Source organism: Pantherophis guttatus, chromosome 1, assembly GCF_059756535.1.
Source record: "Pantherophis guttatus breed Tessera chromosome 1, ASM5975653v1, whole genome shotgun sequence".
Taxonomy (NCBI): domain Eukaryota; kingdom Metazoa; phylum Chordata; class Lepidosauria; order Squamata; family Colubridae; genus Pantherophis; species Pantherophis guttatus.
In genome coordinates, this window is record NC_142063.1 from 118,970,501 (window position 1) to 118,992,788 (window position 22,288).

Genomic DNA, 22,288 nt, shown 5'->3' on the forward strand with positions numbered 1-22,288 from the left:
AGCCGGTTCGCACCACTTCGGGAGAACCGGTTGTTAACTTTCTGAGCAGTTTGTTAAACTTGATAGAGCCTTGATAGTACAGTGGTTTAGTGCACCCTGTCATTAACACAGCTGCCTGCAATTTCTGCTGGTTCGAATCTCTCCAAGGCTCAAGGTTGACTCAGCCTTCCATCCTTTCTAAGGTAGGTAAATTCAGGACCCAGTTTGTGGGGGCAATAAGCTGACTTTGTATAAAATATACAAAAGAATGAAGGCTATTGCTTAACGCATTGTAAGCCGCCCTGAGTTTCCGGAGAAGGGCGGCATATAAATCAAATTAAAAAAAAAAAACTGGTTGTTGGAAGAAATCATTAGGGCAGAGAACCGGCTGTTAAATTACTTGAATCCCACCACTGTTGAGAACCACTGATATAGAGTAGCAAGGCAGCAGAGAGAGAAAAGTGCTGCTGTGGGTGTTTCGTAGGGGTGCATCTCCAGGGTGCATCTTGGGGAGCCCTTTGGCGATGTGGCTTGCATGCTCCCCGTAGAAAGGGGAGCGAGCGAGCGAGTGAGCCTCTCCGAAAGAGGCTTAAGAAAGCGCCAAGTGACAAGCGCGGCCGAGCAAGCTTTGCTAACCCGGGCGAGCGCCTGAGCTGAGCGTCGCTCGCTCTCCAGCTGTGCCAAAACGGAGCAGCGCGCCCGGCCGCTTAGAATAGATGCTTGCTTAGATGTCCGCGTTAGGCGACGGCCGTGCGTCTTGCTGTGGCGCGCAACGCCTTTGAAAATGCGCCTGCCTTTAGGAGGGCGGTTGGCACACGCTTCCCGACCCGTCCTTTGCCTGCTCGCCCGCCTGCCCGAGGGCTCCTGAGCACGGGCGTGTCGGGACTCGGGCTTGGGGCGCTGGCTCGGTAGTTGGGAGAGAGAGAGAGAGAGAGAGAGAGAGAGAGGGAGGGAGGGAGGGAGGGAGGGAGGGAGAGAGAGAGGGAGGGAGGGAGGGAGAGAGAGACAGAGAGAGAGAGAGAGAGAGAGAGAGAGACAGAGGGAGGGAGGGAGGGAGAGAGAGACAGAGAGAGAGAGGGGGAGGGAGGGAGAGAGAGAGACAGAGAGAGAGAGAGGGAGGAAGGGAGGGAGAGAGAGAGACAGAGAGAGAGAGAGAGAGAGAGAAAGAGAAAGAGAGAGACAGAGGGAGGGAGGGAGGGAGAGAGAGAGAGACAGACAGACAGAGAGAGAGAGAGAGAGAGGGAGGGAGGGAGAGAGAGACACAGAGAGAGAGAGAGCTTAATGCTTGCCGTCCCGTCCGAGAAACCACCGCCGCCGTCAGTTTGCCTCCTTGTTCACTTTCTTTCTGGCACCTCAAGCGCCAGGACCTCCGCGCGGGCATTTGGGGCACTGGCTGAAGCAGAGGGTGCCCAGTGGGGTCGGGCTGCCAAGGGGCGCACGTGCCTCCTGACCTCCACCTTCCCCCCCCCGCCCTGGAGAAAGATCGCTCTGCCCAGGAAGAGCTGCTGCAGCCCTGCTGTAATTTCCACCGTCGGGGTGGGGTGGGGGTGGCTGGGGGTGGGGGTTCCCAGTTGCAAAAAAAAAGAAAAGAAAAGAAAAGAGGGTGTGTACTTAGATAGCAGGGCGTGGGGGGGGGGGTGGGGGTGGGAGAGAGAGAGAGAGAAACCATTGCCAGCCTCCTTTTCTTCCCTTCTGCGCCCAGCGCGCTCAGATGGGGGCGGAGGAGAAGGACCTGTCCGCATGGAGTTCCGAGAAGCTTCGCGGAGCCTGTTGCTCTCTTCTGCAAAGGGCAACGTCCGACGTCTCTTCGCCAACCAGCCACCCTGGTGAAGAAGGGAGAGACGGGTGGAGAGGAGGGAAGGCAGGCCCCGAGGTGCTCACCGCAGGTTAGCTCGGCAGATCTTTGGGAACAGCTGTCAAATTAAAACAGCCTCCCCTCCCCCCCCAATTGACATAAACAGAAAAACCCAAAGCCGAAAACTCTCCACTGGGAGGCAATTGGTGAAGTCCTAAAAAAAAATAAAGTAGCCAGAAGTGACAAGGCGAAGAGTCCAAGAGTAGAAGGGAAGGAGAGACGGACCTACTGCCCCATCTTATTTGGGCTGGCCGCTTAAAGGAGAGGAACCAGCTGGTGGAGACAGAACTTCCAACATCCAGGATGGGACAAGCCTGGCTGCTTCTTTGGCTCTGCCCCCTGCTTCTCCTCAGCCTCTGGGGCCAAAGGTAAGAAAGACCCCCTCTTCCTCTTTTTCATTTCGGATTTCCTTAGCAAACTCCCTCTTGCCAGAATCTGTTTCTTCTTCTGTTGGTAGGCAAGACCTTAACACCCCCCCACCCCCATAGGCGGGCTTGGCAGGGTCCTTCTTCAAATTCTCCTGCCCCTGGGCCAGCAAATGCACCGGTACTAAAGGGAGATTAATGACACATCCCTCGCTAATGCAGCTCTTGTAAGCCCCCCCAAGGGCCTGGAGGCTATGTCACTTGGGAGCTGTTTCTGTAATTACAGCTCTCCCAGGAATGTAGTGTCGAAGCAGATTTGTCTTTTTTACGAGTGGCTCTAGTCATCAGGATTATTTCACCCCCACTCGTCCCCCCCACCCCCCCAACAGCACATTATAATCCAGGCTGTCATCTCCTTGTAACAGACGTATTCTCACCCCGTTGGTAATCTTGAAATTCTCACCAAGAGGCATTTGCTTTGACATGAAAGCGTCCTGGAGGGGGGGGGGAGCCTTCATTTGTCAATGTCGATTTTGGAGTTCATCTCTGAATCTCTAGGGTTAGGAATTTGCTTCTTGCATCTTCTAGAAATGGGGTTAGAGAAAAGGAAGAAATCAGTCTCTCCCAAGTGGTTTTGTTCTAACTTGTTAGCCATATTTCTCCTACCGTCAAAGCCGAGGACGGTAGAAAGATTGATTCCTGCTTGATCCATGTATGGAGCAGCTCAATTCACTTCTTAAATTTGGAGAAAGATGATCATTATCTGTAGCTGGGGGTGGTGGTGGTGGAATCCTTCAATGGATAAATTTTAAAGATTCTTTTGATCTCTGCCATCATTCACTTGAGAGGGTCACGGACTTGAGATGGTCTTCCCTGAAACTGTGTTATCTTTTCTACAGCATAGTCACTAATTGAAAACTTACTATTTAAACTTGGTTGAGCATGGTACGTATCCTGCATTGAACTGTTTGCCATGGCTTATCTGGGCTTACCCTGTTCTATCGTAAAACAAGGTAACAAAAAACATCACATTTGTGGTTTGCCTGGTCTTTTTGCAGGCCTTGATGTTCAGCTGGTGTTTGTGTTACACAACTACCCATGTTATGTGTCAAAGTACCACAGAACCCAATTCCCTTACTGTAGCGGAGTTTTGGGACATAGTTTGAATACTTGTATTTAGAAAAGGAAGAGCTGGTCTAAATTTCATTTATAGCATGAAGCTTATTAGATAACCTTGAGTGACAATCTCATACAATAATGCTTTCCTTGCAACCTTTTTTTTTTAAAAAAAGAAGGTAATGTAGAACAGATTATAAAAGGAAATAAGAGACTGATAACTTGTATCAAGTCTCAGAAATTTGATAACAGAAATGGGGAGAAATTTAAAAGGATAAAGGCGGCTCAATGGTGGGGTGGAAAACACCACCCTTTCCAATTTAGGGAGAAAGGTGGGGGTCAAATGGAGAAATGGGACATGTGCTTGGTTCTGAGTCCAGGGGGGGTTTGTCTCATTCTGCATACAAATTAGTAGTTAACTTCTTTTCTTTCATCTCAGTGACTCATTTTTACAATAGGGTTGGGCAGGAGTTGTTTATGTTGCTCAAAAGCCAACGGATTGGAGATATTTTATTTACTTTTTAATGGGGCAGAGGATAAGTTTATGAATGAATCAATCAGCGTCACGTTTGGAAAAGGCTTGAGGATGCCACGCGGAGTGCTTTCATTATAGCAAGCAAAGCTAGGCTGTTCAGAGCCGCCTTATTTTAAAACACACACACACACACACAATCTCTTAATCATTTCTTCGAAGGGCAAGTCCCTTGCTTGAGGGCTAGGAGCTGATCACTTCCAAGAGCAGACATGCCTCTCTTAAGCAGGGCCCACTTACTTCGGGGCTTCAAGTGAATTTTGGATTTGGCATGGATTTTCAGACTGGATCAGGAGAGCCCTTCCCTTTTCATAAATAGGCAATGCAAACTGCCTCTCTGTTCTAGTTCCTCGACATGGGTACAAGAAACCAGACATGATTTCGAATGGGTTCAAGGGGAAGAGAGTGCACACAGTCCTCAATTAACAACAGCTTGTTTAGTGACCGTTCGAAGTTACAATGGCACTGAAAAAAGTGACTTAAGATCATTTTTCACACTTACGACCTTCGCAGCATCCCTGTGGTCACGTGATCAAAAATTCAGCCGCTTGGCAACTTAACTCATATTTACAACGGCTGCATCCTGGGGTGATGTGACCCCCCCCCCCCTTTTGTGACCTTCTGACAAGCAAAGTCAATAGGGAAGCCAGATTTAACCTGGTACTAACTTAACAACTGCAGCGATTCACTTAATGACAATGTTAAGAAAGGTCATAAAGTGGGGCAAAACTAACTTAACAACTGTCTTGCTTAGCAATAGAAATTTGGGGCTCAATTGTGGTCGTATGTCGAGGACTACCTGTACTTCCTGACACTCTGAGCCACGTATTCTTCTTCAGTTCATGATATGTAGATCATTCGTATTATTTTGTGCACTGAGAATCAGACAAGAGATCCCATAACTTCTAGAAAGATAGCTGTAATTTAAGGGGGAGACTGACCAATGTAGTAGAACTTTTATGTCTTGTGATTTAAAAAAATCTGTGGGAGCAACTTAACACTAAATTTGCCTTTTTAACAACCATATCACACTTCTCTTTCATTTGTCATCAACTACAATTCCTGCTAGGTATGTATTATTAACAAGCCAGATATCCCTGTCTTATGGCTGTATGACTTCTTTTTCTTAAATGAAATGTTTTGCATTTGTTTATATTAAATTCCAATCTGCTACATCAATCTCATTCTCTAATACATGAAGATCATTTCTAAATTTTGCCTGTCTTCTGGAATATGAGCTGTCCAACCTAGCTCGTTTGATAATGTCCAACCTAGTTTGTTTGATAAATTTGATCTAAGTTATAAATTAAAATGTGAAAGATTCAGGAGCAAAACCCACGGTACCCCTTCAATACTTAACTACACTTTAATTAGGAATTATTATTATAGTTTTCAGGCCAACTGTAGACCTACATCAAGCCCCAGCTTAATCAGTTTGCTAATCAGAATGACATGGGATGCTTTGTCAGATAGTATTGCTGAAGTTCTTCCATCTACCACATCGCCACAATCTGCTAAGGAAATTACCCAATTAAAATATACTGCTCAAAAAAATAAAGGGAACACAAGCAGAAGACATCTGAGATCTGAATGAATGAAATAGCCTTATTAAATACTTCGTTCTTTACATACAGTAGTTTATACACTGCTCAAACAACTAAAGGGAACACAAAACTACTGTATGTAACTAACAAAGTATTTAATAAGGCTATTTCATTCATTCAGATCTCGGATGTCTTCTGCTTGTGTTCCCTTTATGTTTTTGAGCAGTGTATAATAGTTCTCTGCCTGGCAAAGTAGTTCCCTGGATCCTTCCTTTTCCCTATTTTGACGATTGGGACAACATTTACATTTAATTTCAAGTTATCTGATATTTCAGTCACTCTTCAGGATTTCTCAGAGATCATACATAGAGGTTGGCCAAGTGATTAGCACATTTCTCTTCAGATTCTAAGGCAGAATTCCTTTGGCCTGGAGATCTGAACTCATTCAAGGTCAGTAAATATTCCCTGACTTCCTTTCTGTCAGTGTTGAATGGGAATCCTGCTATTCCCGCCAGGCCTTCACAGATGCTCGATGGAAGATCCCTTCCACCTCTGTTACTGTTAAGCTGTTGAGGCATTTCTTTCTCCAGAGAAGACTGAGACAAAACAGGAGTTCTACTTGTTCTTGGTTATCAGTTGCCATTCTGCTATGTTGACTTGAGTAGCTTGATTTGAGAGTTTTCCTCCTTCCCTGATGTCACCTTTATAGTTCTGAGCTATCTATATGTACCCTTTCAGATATTCTGTATATGTTTTCCATAATTTTTGCTAACCTTTTTGTACAGCCATATTGGAATTTTTTGGCCGTCTTCCATCCTCCCCTTGTTGGAACGGTTGCATAACGTCCCTTCCATATTTCCATTTTTTAGAGCTTTCTGGTGATCATAAGCTTCTTTTCCCATTAAAGTCTCTTGCCATCCTATTTCTCGCTGTTCTGAATTTGTTAAGCTGTTTTCTGTATAAGTACTCATCTGTAGTTTGAGTGGCTGAAATCTGGAGGGAAGTGATGGGTTTTGGGGGGGGGTATTAAGGAGTGTTCAGAGATATTCTGCTCCCACTTCCTTCCCAAAGTGTCCCCAAATAGCGGGTGAAAAACATTCATTCATGTACCTTTAAGATATCACTGGATAGCTCCTTACGGTTTCTTAGATGATTGGAAAGCTGTCTTAGCCAATCAGAGATTGCCTGTTCATGTCTTAATATGAAGAAATCCAGCACTACGCAATCATTTTCCCCACAGCTTCCAGTTTGCCCACCTGCACTGATCATAATCAGATCAAGGATAGTTGATCCCTTGTGCCTTCCTTCATTCTCAGAGACAGTTATAAGCAAGAAAAGGCAGAAATTTCCTCTCAAAACATGCATCCAGAGTTTCTTTTCTAATGAAGTATTACTATAATTGAACCTCCCCTTCAACATTGCTACTTTATGTCCTCTTGGAGAATCTGCAGTTTGTTTTCGGGAAATATGATCCGTATCTTATTCTTGGGTGATGGTTAATAGTGAACACAGGGGTGAAATTTACTTACTTTCCCTACCGGTTCGGAAGTGCACGCGCCCCACACACGGACCCTCTGTGCATGCGCAAACCCTTCTGTGCATGCGTAGAGGGTAAAAAACAGGTTACTTCCTGGTTAAAACCGGGTAGATGGGCGGAGCCTCGTGCTGCCATCGCTACCGGTTCTCCGAACCACCCGCTACCATCGCTACCGGTTTGGCTGAACCAGTCCGAACTGGTAGCATTTCACCCCTGATGAACACCCAGTAACAGTATTGCTGTTATTTCTTTTTCCACTGATTTTAATCCAGATTCAAATTAATTCCAAGTTAACCCAGCTAATTCCCTCGGATTTCTGTGCAGATGTGGATATTTTTTTTTAAATATATGGTGCAATTGTTCCTCCTTTTTTATTATTCAGTTCCTCTTGAATAAGTTACAGCCTTTCATTGTATTCAGTTGCTGCAAACTCATGCTAAGGCTTGTTATTATTATACAGCGTTCTCCAATGGGTACACAAATTGGAAGTGACAAGAACTCTATACTCTGCTATCTTCCAGGTACTCCTCGCAGAGATGGCCAAACTGACTGCTCTGATTAAAGAAAAGAATTAACAATTAACTGTTAATTGTTAATGGAATTAACAATTAACATGGAAACCATTTTTGGACTTTGTGTTTGAGGGGGGGGAAATGAAACTTTGATTTTGGGTTTTGCCAATTAGATAGGTTTGTTGCTATAGAATTGGCTAGTGTATATTATTATACAAAAGTAAAAACTTGAGATTTGATGCTATTCTCTTATTCTACTGCACCAAAAGGAGTTGGAAGCCAACGCTTTTTCTTTCTTTTTTCCCCTTTGTCCCACACTTTTCTCTTTCCCCTTTCCTCCCTTATTTTTCCCTTATTTTCTTTTGTATTTTTGCATTTTATATTGTATTTGGATAAACTAATAAAAATTTTGAATTGGCAGCGTACGGGTAGTCCTCAACCTATGACCGCAATTGAGCCCAAATTTTCTGTTACTGAGAGACTTAAGGGAGTTTTGCCCCATTTTATGACCTTCCTTGCCACAGTTGTTAAGTGAATCGCTGCAGTTGTTAAGTTAGTAACATGGTTGTTAAGTGAATCTGGCTTCCATATTGACTGCTTGTCAGAAGGTTGCAAAAAGTGATGACATGACCCTTGAATACCATAAGCGTCATAAATATGAGTCAGTTGCCAAGTGTCCATATTTTGATCACACGACCACGGGGATGCTGCAATGGTCTTAAGTGTGAAAAACAGTTGTAAGTCACTTTTTCAGTGCCATTATAACTTCAAGTGATCACTAAATGAATGATTGTAAGTCAAGGGCTACCTGGAGAGACCTCTGTTTGATCAGTCTGCTCACTCTAGATGAGATGGACACATTGCCAGATGCTAATATTTTACTCAAAGCGTTAGGAATAGGGCTCCTTTTTGTCACAGGCACAATAATCCCCCAGTTTAGCAAATTTTATATGCAGTAGACTAAACCTGATGGTACATTGTGTGCTTCTGCAAATGCATGAAATCCTGTTTTGAAAATATGCAAAATATGCCTACATAAAATGCATGTACATATAATCCTATTTGGATGAAACAAATATTCCTTTCTAGCATTGCAAAAAAAAAAAAAAAATTATTGCAATTACAAAAAAAGAAAAAAGAAAAATACAGCGAAAACAATGTACAGAAACAAATGAATAGAAAAAAGATTAGTATACAGTTCTAGTCTTTCTATGGCATGAAAGCCGGCTGAGTGACAGTCATGCTCTCTCAGCCCAACCCACCTACAGAATTGCTGTGGGGAAAATAGGAGGAGGAAGGAGCATGGGGTATATTCCCTGCCTTACAGTGGTCGGATTCTATCGGTTCTACCCGGTTCGAGCGAACTGGTAGCTGCAGCGGTGGGAGGCTCCACCCATCCGCCCGGCTCTGCACATGCACAGAAGTGGTGCGCGCTCACATTTGTGAACCGGTAGCGAAGGTAAGTGAATACCACTACTGCTACCTTGAGTTATTTGTAAAAATCATTATCCAAAATGGAACTTTACTCATTCTTGTCAAAGACCTAGTTACAGAACTAGATCTTCAGGGCTCTCCAAAATATGAGCAGAGTGGAGCCATCTGGTAGGAACTTCATTACAGAAGTCAACATCTGTGGAAAAATGAAAACATGCTCACTGATTATATTGCCACTGTTGCATATTAGGCAAAATTAATTCTGTCTATAATTGCTGAACATCCTTAAAATAAACATTATAGATTCGAAGAAGCTATTCCAGACTGTGCCGTACTTTCCAATAAAACATCTTACCACCTATCTTTATAGTAGAGTTTTGCACCGGGTTAATGAATCATGAGATTCAAAACTCAGTTTATGCTCCAATAGGACCCAAATCTGCCTAGCTGCTTAGGAAATGAAACACCCTTTTTTTGGCATACATTGACAGGAGTCATTGCCAAGATTTTAACCGAGATAACGTAAACTTTCCATTAAAGCCCGTTGAGGCTGAAAAGTCGGTTCAGCACCCATTCCATGTAAAATGTAGGTGATAAAATAAAGCAAGAATGGTTTGTTAAGAGTGTACAGAGGAAGCTACTCACATGTCTGCTACTATAAGTAGTTTAATTAATTGAATTAATTTGATGATGTGGGAATTGGAGGGAGATAATTGTTTGAATAGCAATCATCAGAAGGAATGAGATGCACCTTGTTTTGACTTGTAATCATGGCCAGCGCTTTTGTTTCTTGGCTGTAGTTTCCTTGCTCAAACAAAAAAAAAAAAAAGTCAGCATTGAAAGCAAGGAAGGGAAGGGTTAATAAGGGAATCCCTCCTTCTTTCCTAAGTTGCCGGGAGTTTTAATAGTTCTGCTTCTGAGTCGCTTTTCTCTCCCCCTCCTTAATATATTATCGTTGGAACTTGCATTAATTAAAGCAGCAGCAACCACCACTGCTTGTGACCTGCGGCCATTCCTGGTGAAATCGTGTTTCAACTCATGTAGAGCTATGGAGTGGGGAGGAGCAGGAAGGCAGGTTATGCAGAGAGAGTATGCCCATTCTTGGAGCCCTTTGGTTTTCTTCCCCACTGCTGTGGGGCTTGGACCTCTCTTGCTTAGCCTTCTCAGGTCAGGAAAAAATAAGTGTTTGTACATGGGAATTGATAGTCCTGTGGTTGGGTGGTGAGGGATTTTTTATTGAGCAGACTCCAACTCCCCCAGAGAGTTGTAAAGTTGGAGTGCAGCTTTACAACTTTTGTGGGTTCCTTCAGTGGTAAAGGAGAGATAGGCATTCTGGTCAAAGTGGGTGACCAATGAGGTTTGTCTGCAAAATAGGGTAAGTGAAAAAGGAATCTAGACATATTTCTTAAAACTTGTTCTTTGTCCTTAAACACTGTCTATTTGGTTAGACCAGGCTGTCGGAATTTAACTCAATCTCATTTGGCCATCATTCCTGCATCCCAGGTAACTATAATAGGCTTTGTTTAATGGATGATAAACACTGCCTCTTTTGACAAATTTCATCCTATTTTTTTCCTGGGAAGGGGTCATGCTGCGTAAACAAGGGGTGAATGTCTGAATGGTTCTCAAGCATTCACGCTGTGCAGTCCCTGTTGCCCCCTCTGTCAAAGAACCTAGGTAACTTTTACTGTTACACCTATACAGGTTTTCTGCTACTGTACAGAAAGCACTAGATTGGGCACAACATACTGTATGTCCCTTAATTATCATTTCAGTGCATTACCCTGTGTCTCACCTAGACTATTTCTGGGTCCTACCCTGATATGTGTATTATCACTGCCCTTCTTGAAGGCCTAAGAAAACATAGTTGAGAAATATATGGAATAGCATTAAGTTTCACCAACTGCGACATCTAGCGTGGACTAATTTTGAGAATGCCCCAACATGTATGACCATTTCTGGAGAGTCTACCATAGCTATGTTCATGTTGCATCCATAGTTGATATAACCATTTTTTATTAAATCCAATTTTATTAGCTTGTCTAACACATAAAATCAGAAGTCAATATTTTAGGGCTTGCTTAACATGCTAGGTTAAAATACGGTTAGCTGCTTATGATTCAGCTTCTTAGATGAAGACAAATAGGTAGTCTGTAAATGATTTATGAAAACAATTTTATCAAATGCATTGACCTTTTTGAGAGCCGCTTTGGCCCCGATTACAATTAGATGTCAGGCAGTGTTAAAAAAATAAACAAATGTATAAGATGCTTTTAATTTTGCTGGTACTGGCTGCAGACACAAAGACTTAGTCTTATTTTTGTCCTACTGGGTGTGCATGTTTTATATGGGACCCATTCCCCAATTAAGGAGAAGATGAAGCTTTTTAAAATCTTGTCCCAGGCAGCACTGAAAATCCAAAGCAGAGGAAGGAAGGAGAAATATCTGTTCATTCTAGACAGTTTGTGGGTTACTCAACTCAAACGGTGTAACATGCAACAAACAAGCAATAACCAAGATAATCATGTAACTTTAAAAGATACCCAACATATAATGTATAAAATGGCAACTAAACACAATCATAAAAGCAACTAAAAGGTGACTCTTCTCAGCTGGGCTCAAATGTCTGTTAAAATGTTGGTTCCAACAAGCCTTAACTTCATCTTTCCAGAACTCCTCTCCCCTTAAATCTGAGCCAGGTAGAATCTGAGACTTGTAGAGACCCACTCTGCTTATTTCAGGATTATAGGTACAAGTGTTTGGCTTTAGATACATAACAATGTGTGTTCTAATTCATAGCAGGTTACATAGTTGTATGCATAGCACGGAGAGACATTGTGGTAGAACTGAAGAAGAATTTAGTGTAGGGTTATTATTTCATCCTATGAAAAATCTACATATGTATGTAGACAATTAACTTCAGACTCATTTGACTATGTGGAGTAATTAATAAATTGGACTTTCATGCTGCCCTGAGCCATGATTTGTTTTAATTATGGCTTGTACAATATGCTACAGTGGCTTAGTTTTTTACACCATGATTAGCCAAAACAAACCAGCCTGATAGTGGCATGTCACAATGTGTGAATCCAATGTGAATGATTAGCTGCCACTTTACCATCCTCATATAATTTTGCAGATAAGATTACTTTCTGATTTTTATTATGTTTGTACTACTAAGTAAATGTTAACACCAGTGTTACTTGCACTACATACTGGACCACAGCAATTTTAAGAAGCGTGTACTTCAACTGAATTCTGGGAAATGAAGTTCCACTTATCTTGAAGCTTCTGAGGTTGAAAAACACCGCTTTACAGATATGGGATGAATTCCCAGCATTATGGATCTATAACTGAACTCTATCATTTACTATAGAACAAAATGCTTCATAATGAGCCATGGTGGCGCAGTGGTTAGAGTGCAGTACTGAAGGCTACTTCTGCTGACTGCTGGCTGCTTGCAATTTGGCAGATCGAATCTCACCAGGCTCAAAGTTGACTCAGCCTTCCACCTTCCGAGGTGGGTAAATTGAGGACCCAGATTGTTCGGAGGCAATATGCTAACTCTGTAAACCACTTAGAGAGGGCTTAAAGCACTGTGAAGCAGTATATAAGTCTAAGTGCTATTGCTATAATTTTATCAAGTAATGGCACACCCTTTCAGAGTGATGCTCTGTTGTTGGACATGGTTGCAAATACTGACAGGTGATGTTGCTGATTTTCGAAGTTTGGACCACTGCTTATTTTGAAGATCTAGCAGAATTGGAAAAGCTCTTTTCTGATTTGGGGATTGTAGACACCAGTATGTCATTACAATGTTTACATTGTCCACCCTGGGTCATTAACATGGAGAGAATGTCCTAAAAGGGACCAGAAAGCTGGATAGTCACAACCAATTAGGAGCTGGAATAGGTTCCCGTATCTGCCTTGCATAACCCTCTCATCTTTAGATAACTGAACTGTGGATTATTCAAGTAATCCCATTTTTTGGGTTTTCACAATATAGTGACCCATTAATTAACCAAGGACAGAATTCATACAATATGCTGGGCTGCAATATGGCTGGATAGTTTGAAATTAATGGGAATTAATTTCCCATTAATTTCCAGGTGTTTGAGGTGCACATATCATACAGACACCTTATTGTTTTTAGCCTGTTTAGGTCCAAATAAAGGTTATTGAAATAAATGAAGGATTAGGTATGCTAGGGTTTGGACAGATTGCCAGTTAGGCTAACCCTTTCACAATTTCTATGGGAAGACGTTGCTTTTCCTTCTAATGGATGCAGGAAGGTTCTAATTTGCATTAATGCCTGCCTGACTGCATATGTGCGCTTGCTTGTTAGTTAACAAGGATGTGATCCTCTTTACATGGTGTCTGATGCTTGATGGATGAGAATTTAGCAGTTTTACTTGGGTGCATTGGGTAGCATTTTGCAGATTTGTGACTGCCTGCTATTTCTGTATGCCATAAGGTGGGCATACAGGTAAGGTATGCCTGGAGATGCATGAATGCATCCATTTCAATGTTCATTTCAGTTTTGGATGGTCAGTTCATGTTCTTCTTAAGTTATCCTGTAGCAAGTAAATATATGGTGAGTCTAGACCAGGGGTGTCAAACTCGTGGCATCATGGCGACATCACATGACTTTTTTCCCTTCGCTAAACCGGACGTGGGCATGACCAGTGCGTGACTCATCTGGCCTGCGGGCCAGGAGTTTGACAGCCCTGGTCTAGGCCACAGCTGCAGGCTTGTTTTATCTTCATGTAAAAGAAAATAAAACTTGATAAAACTTTTAAACCACTTGAATTCGCCCATCTCAGACTGTTACTGTAGCTTTGATGTTTCTTAAACAGTGGAATAATTACCACCATGATAAATTGACAAATCAACAGCATAAGAGAATATTTCATCCACATAACCCAGAGAGTGTTGAAAAACCAGTCAAGAAATGGAACAGAGGGACAAAAATACCCCGTGGCATGTTATTTCATACCACTGTACATGTAGGGGCAGATTCTAGAGCAATCCTATATATTGGTAATCGGGCTGATGGCTCATAAAGCTTGGCAGAAGCCCTGTTATACAAGGAAGTCATTAGCATGAAAGACACCGAAACAGAATGCCTGAAACTGGTGGAGCTCTGGGCAAGAGAAGACTGAAAATAACTTGAGAGAGAGGAATCTTTGCAGGTAACAAAGTGTCTCCAGGATTCACGTGTTTCTCTACCCAGAATATTTTTGTGTATTTCACTTTGGAACTCTAGACATAAATCTCTAATTTAGTCTTACAGCTGGAAGTGTCAGGACAGAGCATACCACATTGGTAAGCAAGCAAGAGAGACCTCGCTTGTTGCCAACTCTGTTGTGTGTGGGGTTTTTTTTTTGTCTCCAGTGCTTCCTGGTCAGAGCTGAGTTATGGGCTGCAATCTGAGTGGGCTCTAAGTAGAAGATACAGTGGGACTCCAGTAGCAGGACATTGAAGGACTAACCAAGAGACAGAGTCAGAATATTGTATGAGTTAGAAGCAAGGGTGGGTTCTACTTACCTTTACTACCAGTACACAACAGGACAGCTTCTGAGCATGCGCAGATCGCCAATGACAACATCCGGGGTGGTGGGTGGGGCCTCCTGCCGGTTTTACTACCGGTTTTTGCGAACCGGTCTGAACCGGGGGCAACTCACCACTGGTTAGAAGTCAAGCCAGAGGACAAAACCAAAGCCCACGAATGCATTGCTGAAATAGGAATATTTAAGTAAAGCAGTTCCTTTTTGTTTGATTTGTATACTGTATTGAGGCATACCTTGTTTAACCATGATTTGTTGAATAGATCCCATTTGGCTGGATTCATGTATTAACCAGGTCTTAGAAAACCACAATGTCTTGATTGATATAAACTTACTAAGACAAACAATCATGCTCTGACTTCCTCATGAATGAACCAGCTCATAAGCTCCTTTGCAACCCAGGAAGAATATGTGCTACTTAAATGAAAGGATTTGATCTAATGCAGGAAAGTTCTCCTAGGTAAGATCCCTCTTCGGCAAAAGATCAGCCACTGCACCCAAGAGTGGTTTGGATGGAGGCACCAGTGTGGATGAGAGCATCGTTGTCATGCAAGGACTCCCATCAAAATGGTTTTATTCCCTATAACTATTCAAAGTACAAACATTTTTAATACAGCTACGAAAAGCGCATCTGGCCACCTTGTTTCATCCCAACCATAGTCATTGCTGAAGAATTACTTGTGCACACTTTCTATTCACAGAATCCCAAACTCGGTTTATGGAGCAGAGCAAATTGTCATTACACACACATATAATTCCACTGTCTACATAGGAAAAAGGGTTTGTCTTTGTATAGACCTGGCAGCCTCCCCCTCTGCCCCACTGTGCGCAATTGGAGACTAAAGCTACAGCACAAATATTGGAAGAACATTCAGGTGATAACCCCCAATTTTTTTTCTTTCCCAATCTCATGAAAATTTACTCTATCCAAGTCTTCCTTTACTTTCACAGAATTCTCTCTTACAGCATAAGATCAGTCATGGTCCAGATGGAAGTGTGCCTCATGAATACCAGTAGGGAATAGGATGCTTTCTTCTGGTAGATTACCAACACATTTGCTCTAAACGGGCTGCTCTTCCATTACAAGCTTTCCCATGTCTATCTGTTTTCTCCTTAGTTTCAGAATCTTCTCCGTGTTAATAAAAATATGGTTTGTTATGTATGTTGATTCCAAGAGTGTGGCAAACTGAAATTAATTTCTGATATCCTAAAGTAAGGATGCAGAGCGGAACCCATGGCCCAGGATCTGCATATTATTTATTTCTTATAAAATTTGTTTGCTGGATCATCTTGCTGCAAGGTTTTGTTGGGCAGCTTGGACAGCTTTTGTTGTTGTTGTTAGTTGCAAAGTCACGTCCGACCCATCATGACCCCATGGACAAAGTTCCTCTAGGCCTTCCTGTCTTCTACCATCCTCTGGAGTCCATTTAAGCTCACGCTGTCGTCCCCTTCTACTTTTTCCCTCAATTTTTCCCAGCATTAGGCTCTTCTCCAGTGAGTCCTTCCTTCCACTTTTTGTCTGGTAGCAATAAGCTTCCACATGACCATCTTACATCTGTCATTTTCTCCTGTTCATATTATATATAATATGGACAGTTGGGAAAGGTCACATTTTCTTTTACTTTATTTGGAAATCAGTTGAGCTGTGAAGAGAAGGAAATTGTTCAGTGTGGGGATGTTATTCCAGTAGTACTACCAAGTACTACCAGTATTGAGCTATGCTTCCTGTATCATCAAATCATCAAATCAGAGAGATGCTGTTGTCAGGGTTAACGAGGCAGCCAGTTATAGAGGGACCTGGCCAATGAAGTACTTGTTTGGAATACTGGTCTAGTCTGCAAAATTGAAGAGTGATGCATTGGATCACGAGGACAAGAGGTGTCCTAAAATGGCTATGAGGAAGCCTAACACTGTTCTCATTGGCTTGGCCATGAGTTTATGTTTTCTTATAATATATTATGGCATTGTTTTCATGATCCACCACCTCTTTGGTCATTCTGGTTTCTTATGTATCTGTAATCAGATATTGAACAAAGATCCTACCATATGTTTTATTCTTGTTTTCTGGTACACTTAAAGCATAAGTTCTGTGGTACTTATAATGTAGATTTAGATCCTGGGAGACTTCTGGCTTCACTCTGTGTAAAAAGTGTAGGGGATTTATTGTTCCATGCTCCAATTGCATTCAGGTTCTTGGGACGTCACAATCAGTTGCCTTAATCTACTTCTGGGGCTCCCTTTCTCGCACTTCCTGGGTCTGTCTTTAGCTGCTGAATGAATTTGCTCCTTGGGGAAATCATGAACTTTTGGTCCACAAGGCTATGTTTTCTGAATAAGATGCTGTCCGTGTTCTTGTTTGTGTGTAGGATCTCTTTTCTTTTCTCTGGGTGTGCAGTTGATGAGCAGAAACAGCTGCTACAACTTTTACTAGCAAGGTGGACTAAAGGAATTCTGGTGAGCATCTCTGTGCATCTGTCTTTCTTCTTCATTTGTGTACCTGGATACAGGTGTGATCAATTCCATTGTGTTCCCAGGTATGTGGGGTACAAGTTTATACACTACTAATTTTTCAATTGTGTATTTTTATCTACCCCCCTGGATTGACCAGGCCTAGGATAGAATACTAGATCTGAGGTACAAAACTCTAGACAACCACAAGTGATAATAGTTTTGTGCATATCTTTGCTGCCATTTAGTGATTTTTTTTTTGCAGCTGCTTTATCTGCATCATCTCTTCTCTTTGGTCAATATAATTGGTATATAGGGTTGTTTGGTTAGCCTCTTCCTAGGAATACACATTACTTATCTATTTCAAATTATCTATTAGCACAGGCTTGCTAGAGGGTGCTACTTTCAGATGAAAACTGGTTTTCAGATACTTTCAATTCTAACAATGGATTCTATGTAGCCCTTCTGAATAGTTTGAGAAGTCCATTGGAGAATTCCCTAATTTCTCTGTGAAACAAAAAGTCCTGCTTGGAGAGAAAGCCATCAGAATTAAACCAGCATATTTATATAGCATGTTCATGTTTTAATCTTCAGACTCAGAGTCAATGCTGTCTTGCAGACATAAATATCACCATCCCATACTAATACTTACTAGCTCTTTTTTGTGATATGTTGATGGCCGGAATAACAATAATAAGGTAACCATCTTTATTTACCAAGTGGGGGATACCGTAATGCAATTTCTATTTAATGTAGGCTTAGTTTCCTTAATCACAGTTTGAGCTGCATTGCAGGTATTTGCATGTTGTGTCCCAAAGGTGCTTTTTCAAGAGGCAACTGGACGTCCTTGTTTTTCTTAGAAGATGTTTCACTTCTCATACAAGAAGCTTCTTCTACTCTGACTGAATGGTGGGGAATGGAAGGGTTTATATTCCTTTCAGACAGCTGGCCATTTGCATTCTTTTATGCAATGAAACTATTGATCTGCTGATGGCCTCTGTGGTTCAAACTGTTGATAAATGAAACAGCGGACTGAGGTATTCTTTTTGGATAATAATTGGCAAACTTGGGGTGGTACCAAGTAATTGACTCTAGGTTGTTATGACTTTTATATGCAGGGAACTGTATGATAGACACAGTTACCCAAAGTTGTTATAAGATGCTGATATTGAGCCTCACAACCACCAAAATTACGGTGAGATGTAGGATTTCTGGAACTAGAGGTTGATTACAGCTGCCAACTTGAGCCAGTAAGTAAGGTCATGTTGCATAGAAAACAAATTATCTAGTCTAAGGAGCTTCCCCTCTGGTTAAAGATTCCCTCTTACACAACCATGAAATGTAGTCATGTGTTGTGCTTGGCACCTGTACTTCCAGCACATTTAGAAGGCTAGCAGGGTGTAGAAAAATGCTTCACAGGAATCTGGAATTGTCACTCATTTTCTTTAATAATAAGGACTCATCAGCTTGCTTTGCAACTGGGAGCTGCCATACATTGTATTATATAGAATGTGGATTGCTGTATTAGTCAGAAACGTATACAAGTTGTGATAGATCAACTAAATCTGGGAAACTGTTGGTCTGAGAGAAGCCCTGATCATCTCTCATATTGACTACTTCAGTGCAATGTACATGGGGTTATCCTTGAAGAGTATCCAGAAGCTGCATCTGGTTTAGTATATGGTGACACAAGCATTTCAACTGGCAGCGTCTATTCTGGGGAAGAGCCTTCTCTGCTATTGGGTGGATGGATAGATATAGTCAGATCAGTGGCGGATTAAGGCTCACTGGTGTCCTAAGCACTGACAAATCTCGGTGCCCCCTCCTTTCAATGAAGAACCAATCTTCATTGGGTTTTTTTTCTTTCTCAATTTTGTGGTGTCCCCTTTGGGCCTGGTGCTTAGCACATTCTTAGTCTGCTTAATGGTTAATACACCACGGAGTCAGACAGACTGCTAGAGAGATGATAGATGATAGATATATGATAGACTGCTAGATTAGATAGAGATAGAGATAGAGATAGATAGATAGATAGATAGATAGATAGATAGATAGATAGATACATAGAAAGATAGATAGAGAGAGAGGGGGGGGTAGATAGATAGATAGATAGATAGATAGATAGATAGATAGATAGATAGATAGATAGATAGATGAAGGTCAGTAGTTATGTGTTGAGTCTTATGCATTTTATCTATCTTGTTTCTTTTGCTGCCTCTATTTGCAACTTGGCCTCATCCAAAAAAATAATAAAAATCCCCCCTCCCCTTAACAAATCCCATTTGGGCAGCAATCCATAGCTGGTCACGTTGCTGAAATACAAAGCTTGTAATAGAATGACAGGCATTTTCAAAGAAGTGGTTGGAGGGACAGAGCAGTTTATATCAAAAGGTGGTGAACTATGATCCTGTGGGAGAGAAGACACCGTTTCGTGCCTCTGCCTTTGATGAAGCACTGGTATTAAGGAGTTACAACCACCTTTACATCTCTTAAAATTGAGCTATTAGAGGCTTGGAACTCTGATTTTTAAAACTGCCAAAGGAAACACTGTACTGTGTAATTAGAGCCTTCTTGACTATTATTAACCTGTGTCTCTCTGATTTTTTTTTTCTCTGTTCACCTGGTCTAGTCAACTTACAGATGGTGTGATTGTGGGAAATCTGGTGATATTTAGACGAAAGAAGATGGATTGGCCTTTCTATTCTGCAAACACAGACAGAAACTACAACACTGATTGTTGTGTGATAATGATTTTTAAAGGCGAAGGGAATTTTTCATGTTTTTAGTGGCTTCCACGGGTATATCAGTTATAACAGGGGTGAAATGCTACCAGTTCACACTGGTTTGGGCGAACTGGTAGTAGTAAAAGCTACCGGTTCAAGCGAACCAGTAGTAAAAAAATACTACCGGTTCATCTGAACTGGTATTTCCGACGATCAGCTGGGCCGCGCAATTTACAGTATATTCGCTAAAAGGAAATCCTACTTTCTAGCTAATTTAAATTGTGTGGCACAGCTGTTCCCCCCCACTCACTGTTCTACTTATCTTCTTAAGCCTCTTTTTTCTGCGCTGCATGGGAGCGCCTGCAGTGCGCATGCACACAAAGTGCGCATTTGGCGCACACTACACATGCAGCGCACCAGTGGCAAATCTTGGAGGATTTCACCACTGAGTTATAACATGAGGAGAGGGCCATGGCAGAATATATTTTCTCCTATATTACAAATGGAAAAGACCATTTAAGCCACTGAGTACAAATTTAAATTTATGCAGGAATGCAAATGAAATCCTTACCATCAGATTGTTACTTAGCCTCTGTTTGGTCAATTCCAGTAGGGGGGAATCCATCACTTCTCTGACTAGTTAGATCTACTGTCATATTATGAAAAGTTTCACCTCCTAGAATTGGAATTTGCCTTCCTGTAATTTAACTCTATCATTCTATTTCCTGCTCTCTGGAACAATGGAAAACACATCTTGACTAGTTTCTGATGTGACATGCTTTCACGTATTTGAAGAATGCTGTTGTATTCTCCCAGAGTTTATTGGGTCTGAACGTTCCCATTTTCTTGAATGCTTCTTCATATGGCTTAAGTTTCTGATTATCTCCTTTCCTTTCCATTCCTTTCTCTTCTCCTTCCCTTCCCTTTTCTTCAAGTGAGGTTTCAAAACTGGACAAGCTACTTTAGGTGAAAGTACCTGGGAGTGCACTATTTGCCAAGCAGGCTCCAGTCCAGGGGTGAAATCCAACAGGTTCTGACAGGTTCTGGAGAACTGATAGCGGAAATTTTGAGCAGTTTGGAGAACCGGTAGTGGAAATTTTGAGTAGTTCAGCGAATCGGTAGCGGAAATTTTGAGTAGTTCAGCGAATCGGTAGCGGAAATTTTGAGCTGTTCAGAGAACTGGTAGCGGAAATTTTGAGCAGTTCAGAGAACCTCTGGCTGGTCCCAGAGTGGGGTGAAAATGGAGATTTTGCAATATCCTTCCCCCAGGAGTGGGGAGAGAATGGAGATTTTGCAGTATTCTTCCCCTGCCACGCCCACCAAGCCACACCATGTCCACCAAGCCATGCCCACAGAACTGGTAGTAAAAAAATTTGGATTTCACCACTGTTCCAGTCCCAAATGATGTCCATTTTCTCCTCTGCAAAATATTGCTGAACAAGGCAGTTTGCAGTTGAGAAATGCCAGACTGGGAAAGGTTTCTCTCAGGTTCTCAATTTCACCTGTTCCAAAATAGCTTTTCATTGTTTCCATGTGATGTGGAGTTTTGTGAATTGTGATGACTGGCTCTTATTAAGCCATTGGGCTACAAATCTTGATTTAACAGACCATTTTGGAGGAGGGATGCCCATTAAACCCAAATATTCACCATTTGTGTAAGTTTACGTGATTTTGTGTAATTATGTAAATGACATAAAGGAATCGTTTTGAATGAATCAATTTAATGCACATTGCCCTGATTTAGCTGATAGAAATCTCTTAAATAGTGTAGAAATTGAATGTATAAATGACTGAAGAATGTGTTCATTGTATCCAAACCAAAGTCCAGTAACTGAGAATTTAAGGCAGTATATTCTTCATACAAGATAACTTTCTGTATAGTAAACTTTATTTTATTACGCGTGGCATGTCGTCATTTAAGTATTAGACAAATAAACGTTGCAGTTACTATAGCATTGAATCCATGAGTTTTCCTTTAGATCCTAATAGAAGGTTATCAATGGACCTTTAGAACTGGGGAAAAAACCAGTAATTTATTTTGTGGTTCTTTTTACTGTTTGAAATTTCATTTCATTTCATTTTATTAGATTTCTATACCGCCCTACTCCCGAAGGACTCAGGGCGGTGCACAGCCAAACAATAAAAACACATACAATACAAAATTTAAAAAATAGAATAAAATCAAATTAAATAATTTTGGCCCCGACAAATTTAAAACCCCAAACTTTTAAAACCAATTTAAAATTGAATATATAAAATACTAAAAGATATTTAAAATTTTAAAAATCTTTTATAAAAGAGGGGGAAAATTAGGCCAGGCCGGCCTGGTGAAATAGTAAGGTCTTTAAGGCGCGGCGGAAGGTGCGCAGATCCGGGATCCTCCGTATCTCTGGGGGGAGCTCGTTCCAGATAGTAGGTGCCCCCACAGAGAAGGCTCTCCCCCTGGGGGCCATCAGTCGGCATTGTTTGGCTGACGGCACCCGGAGGAGCCCCTCTCTATGGGAGCATACCGGCTGGTGGGAGGCTATTGGTGGTAGTAGGCGGTCCCGCAAGTACCCGGGTCCTAAGCCATGGAGCGCTTTAAAGGTGGTAACCAGAACCTTGAAGCACACCTGGAAGACCACCGGGAGCCAGTGCAGCTCGCGCAGGAGGGGTGTTACATGGGAACGCCATGTC

General features: G+C 41.9%; 1 protein-coding gene across 1 annotated transcript in view; it reads left to right on the top strand.

Moving 5' to 3' along the window:
* The first annotated feature begins 1,113 nt into the window (after nt 1-1,113).
* The window catches only part of WNT10A (Wnt family member 10A), a 62,439-nt gene continuing 41,264 nt past the window's right edge, over nt 1,114-22,288 (top strand). Inside the window, exon 1 of the mRNA XM_034433736.3 lies at nt 1,114-2,202. Within this exon, the coding sequence (XP_034289627.1) occupies nt 2,138-2,202 (65 nt within the window). The 5' untranslated portion in view covers nt 1,114-2,137. The remainder of the gene's footprint in view (nt 2,203-22,288) is intronic.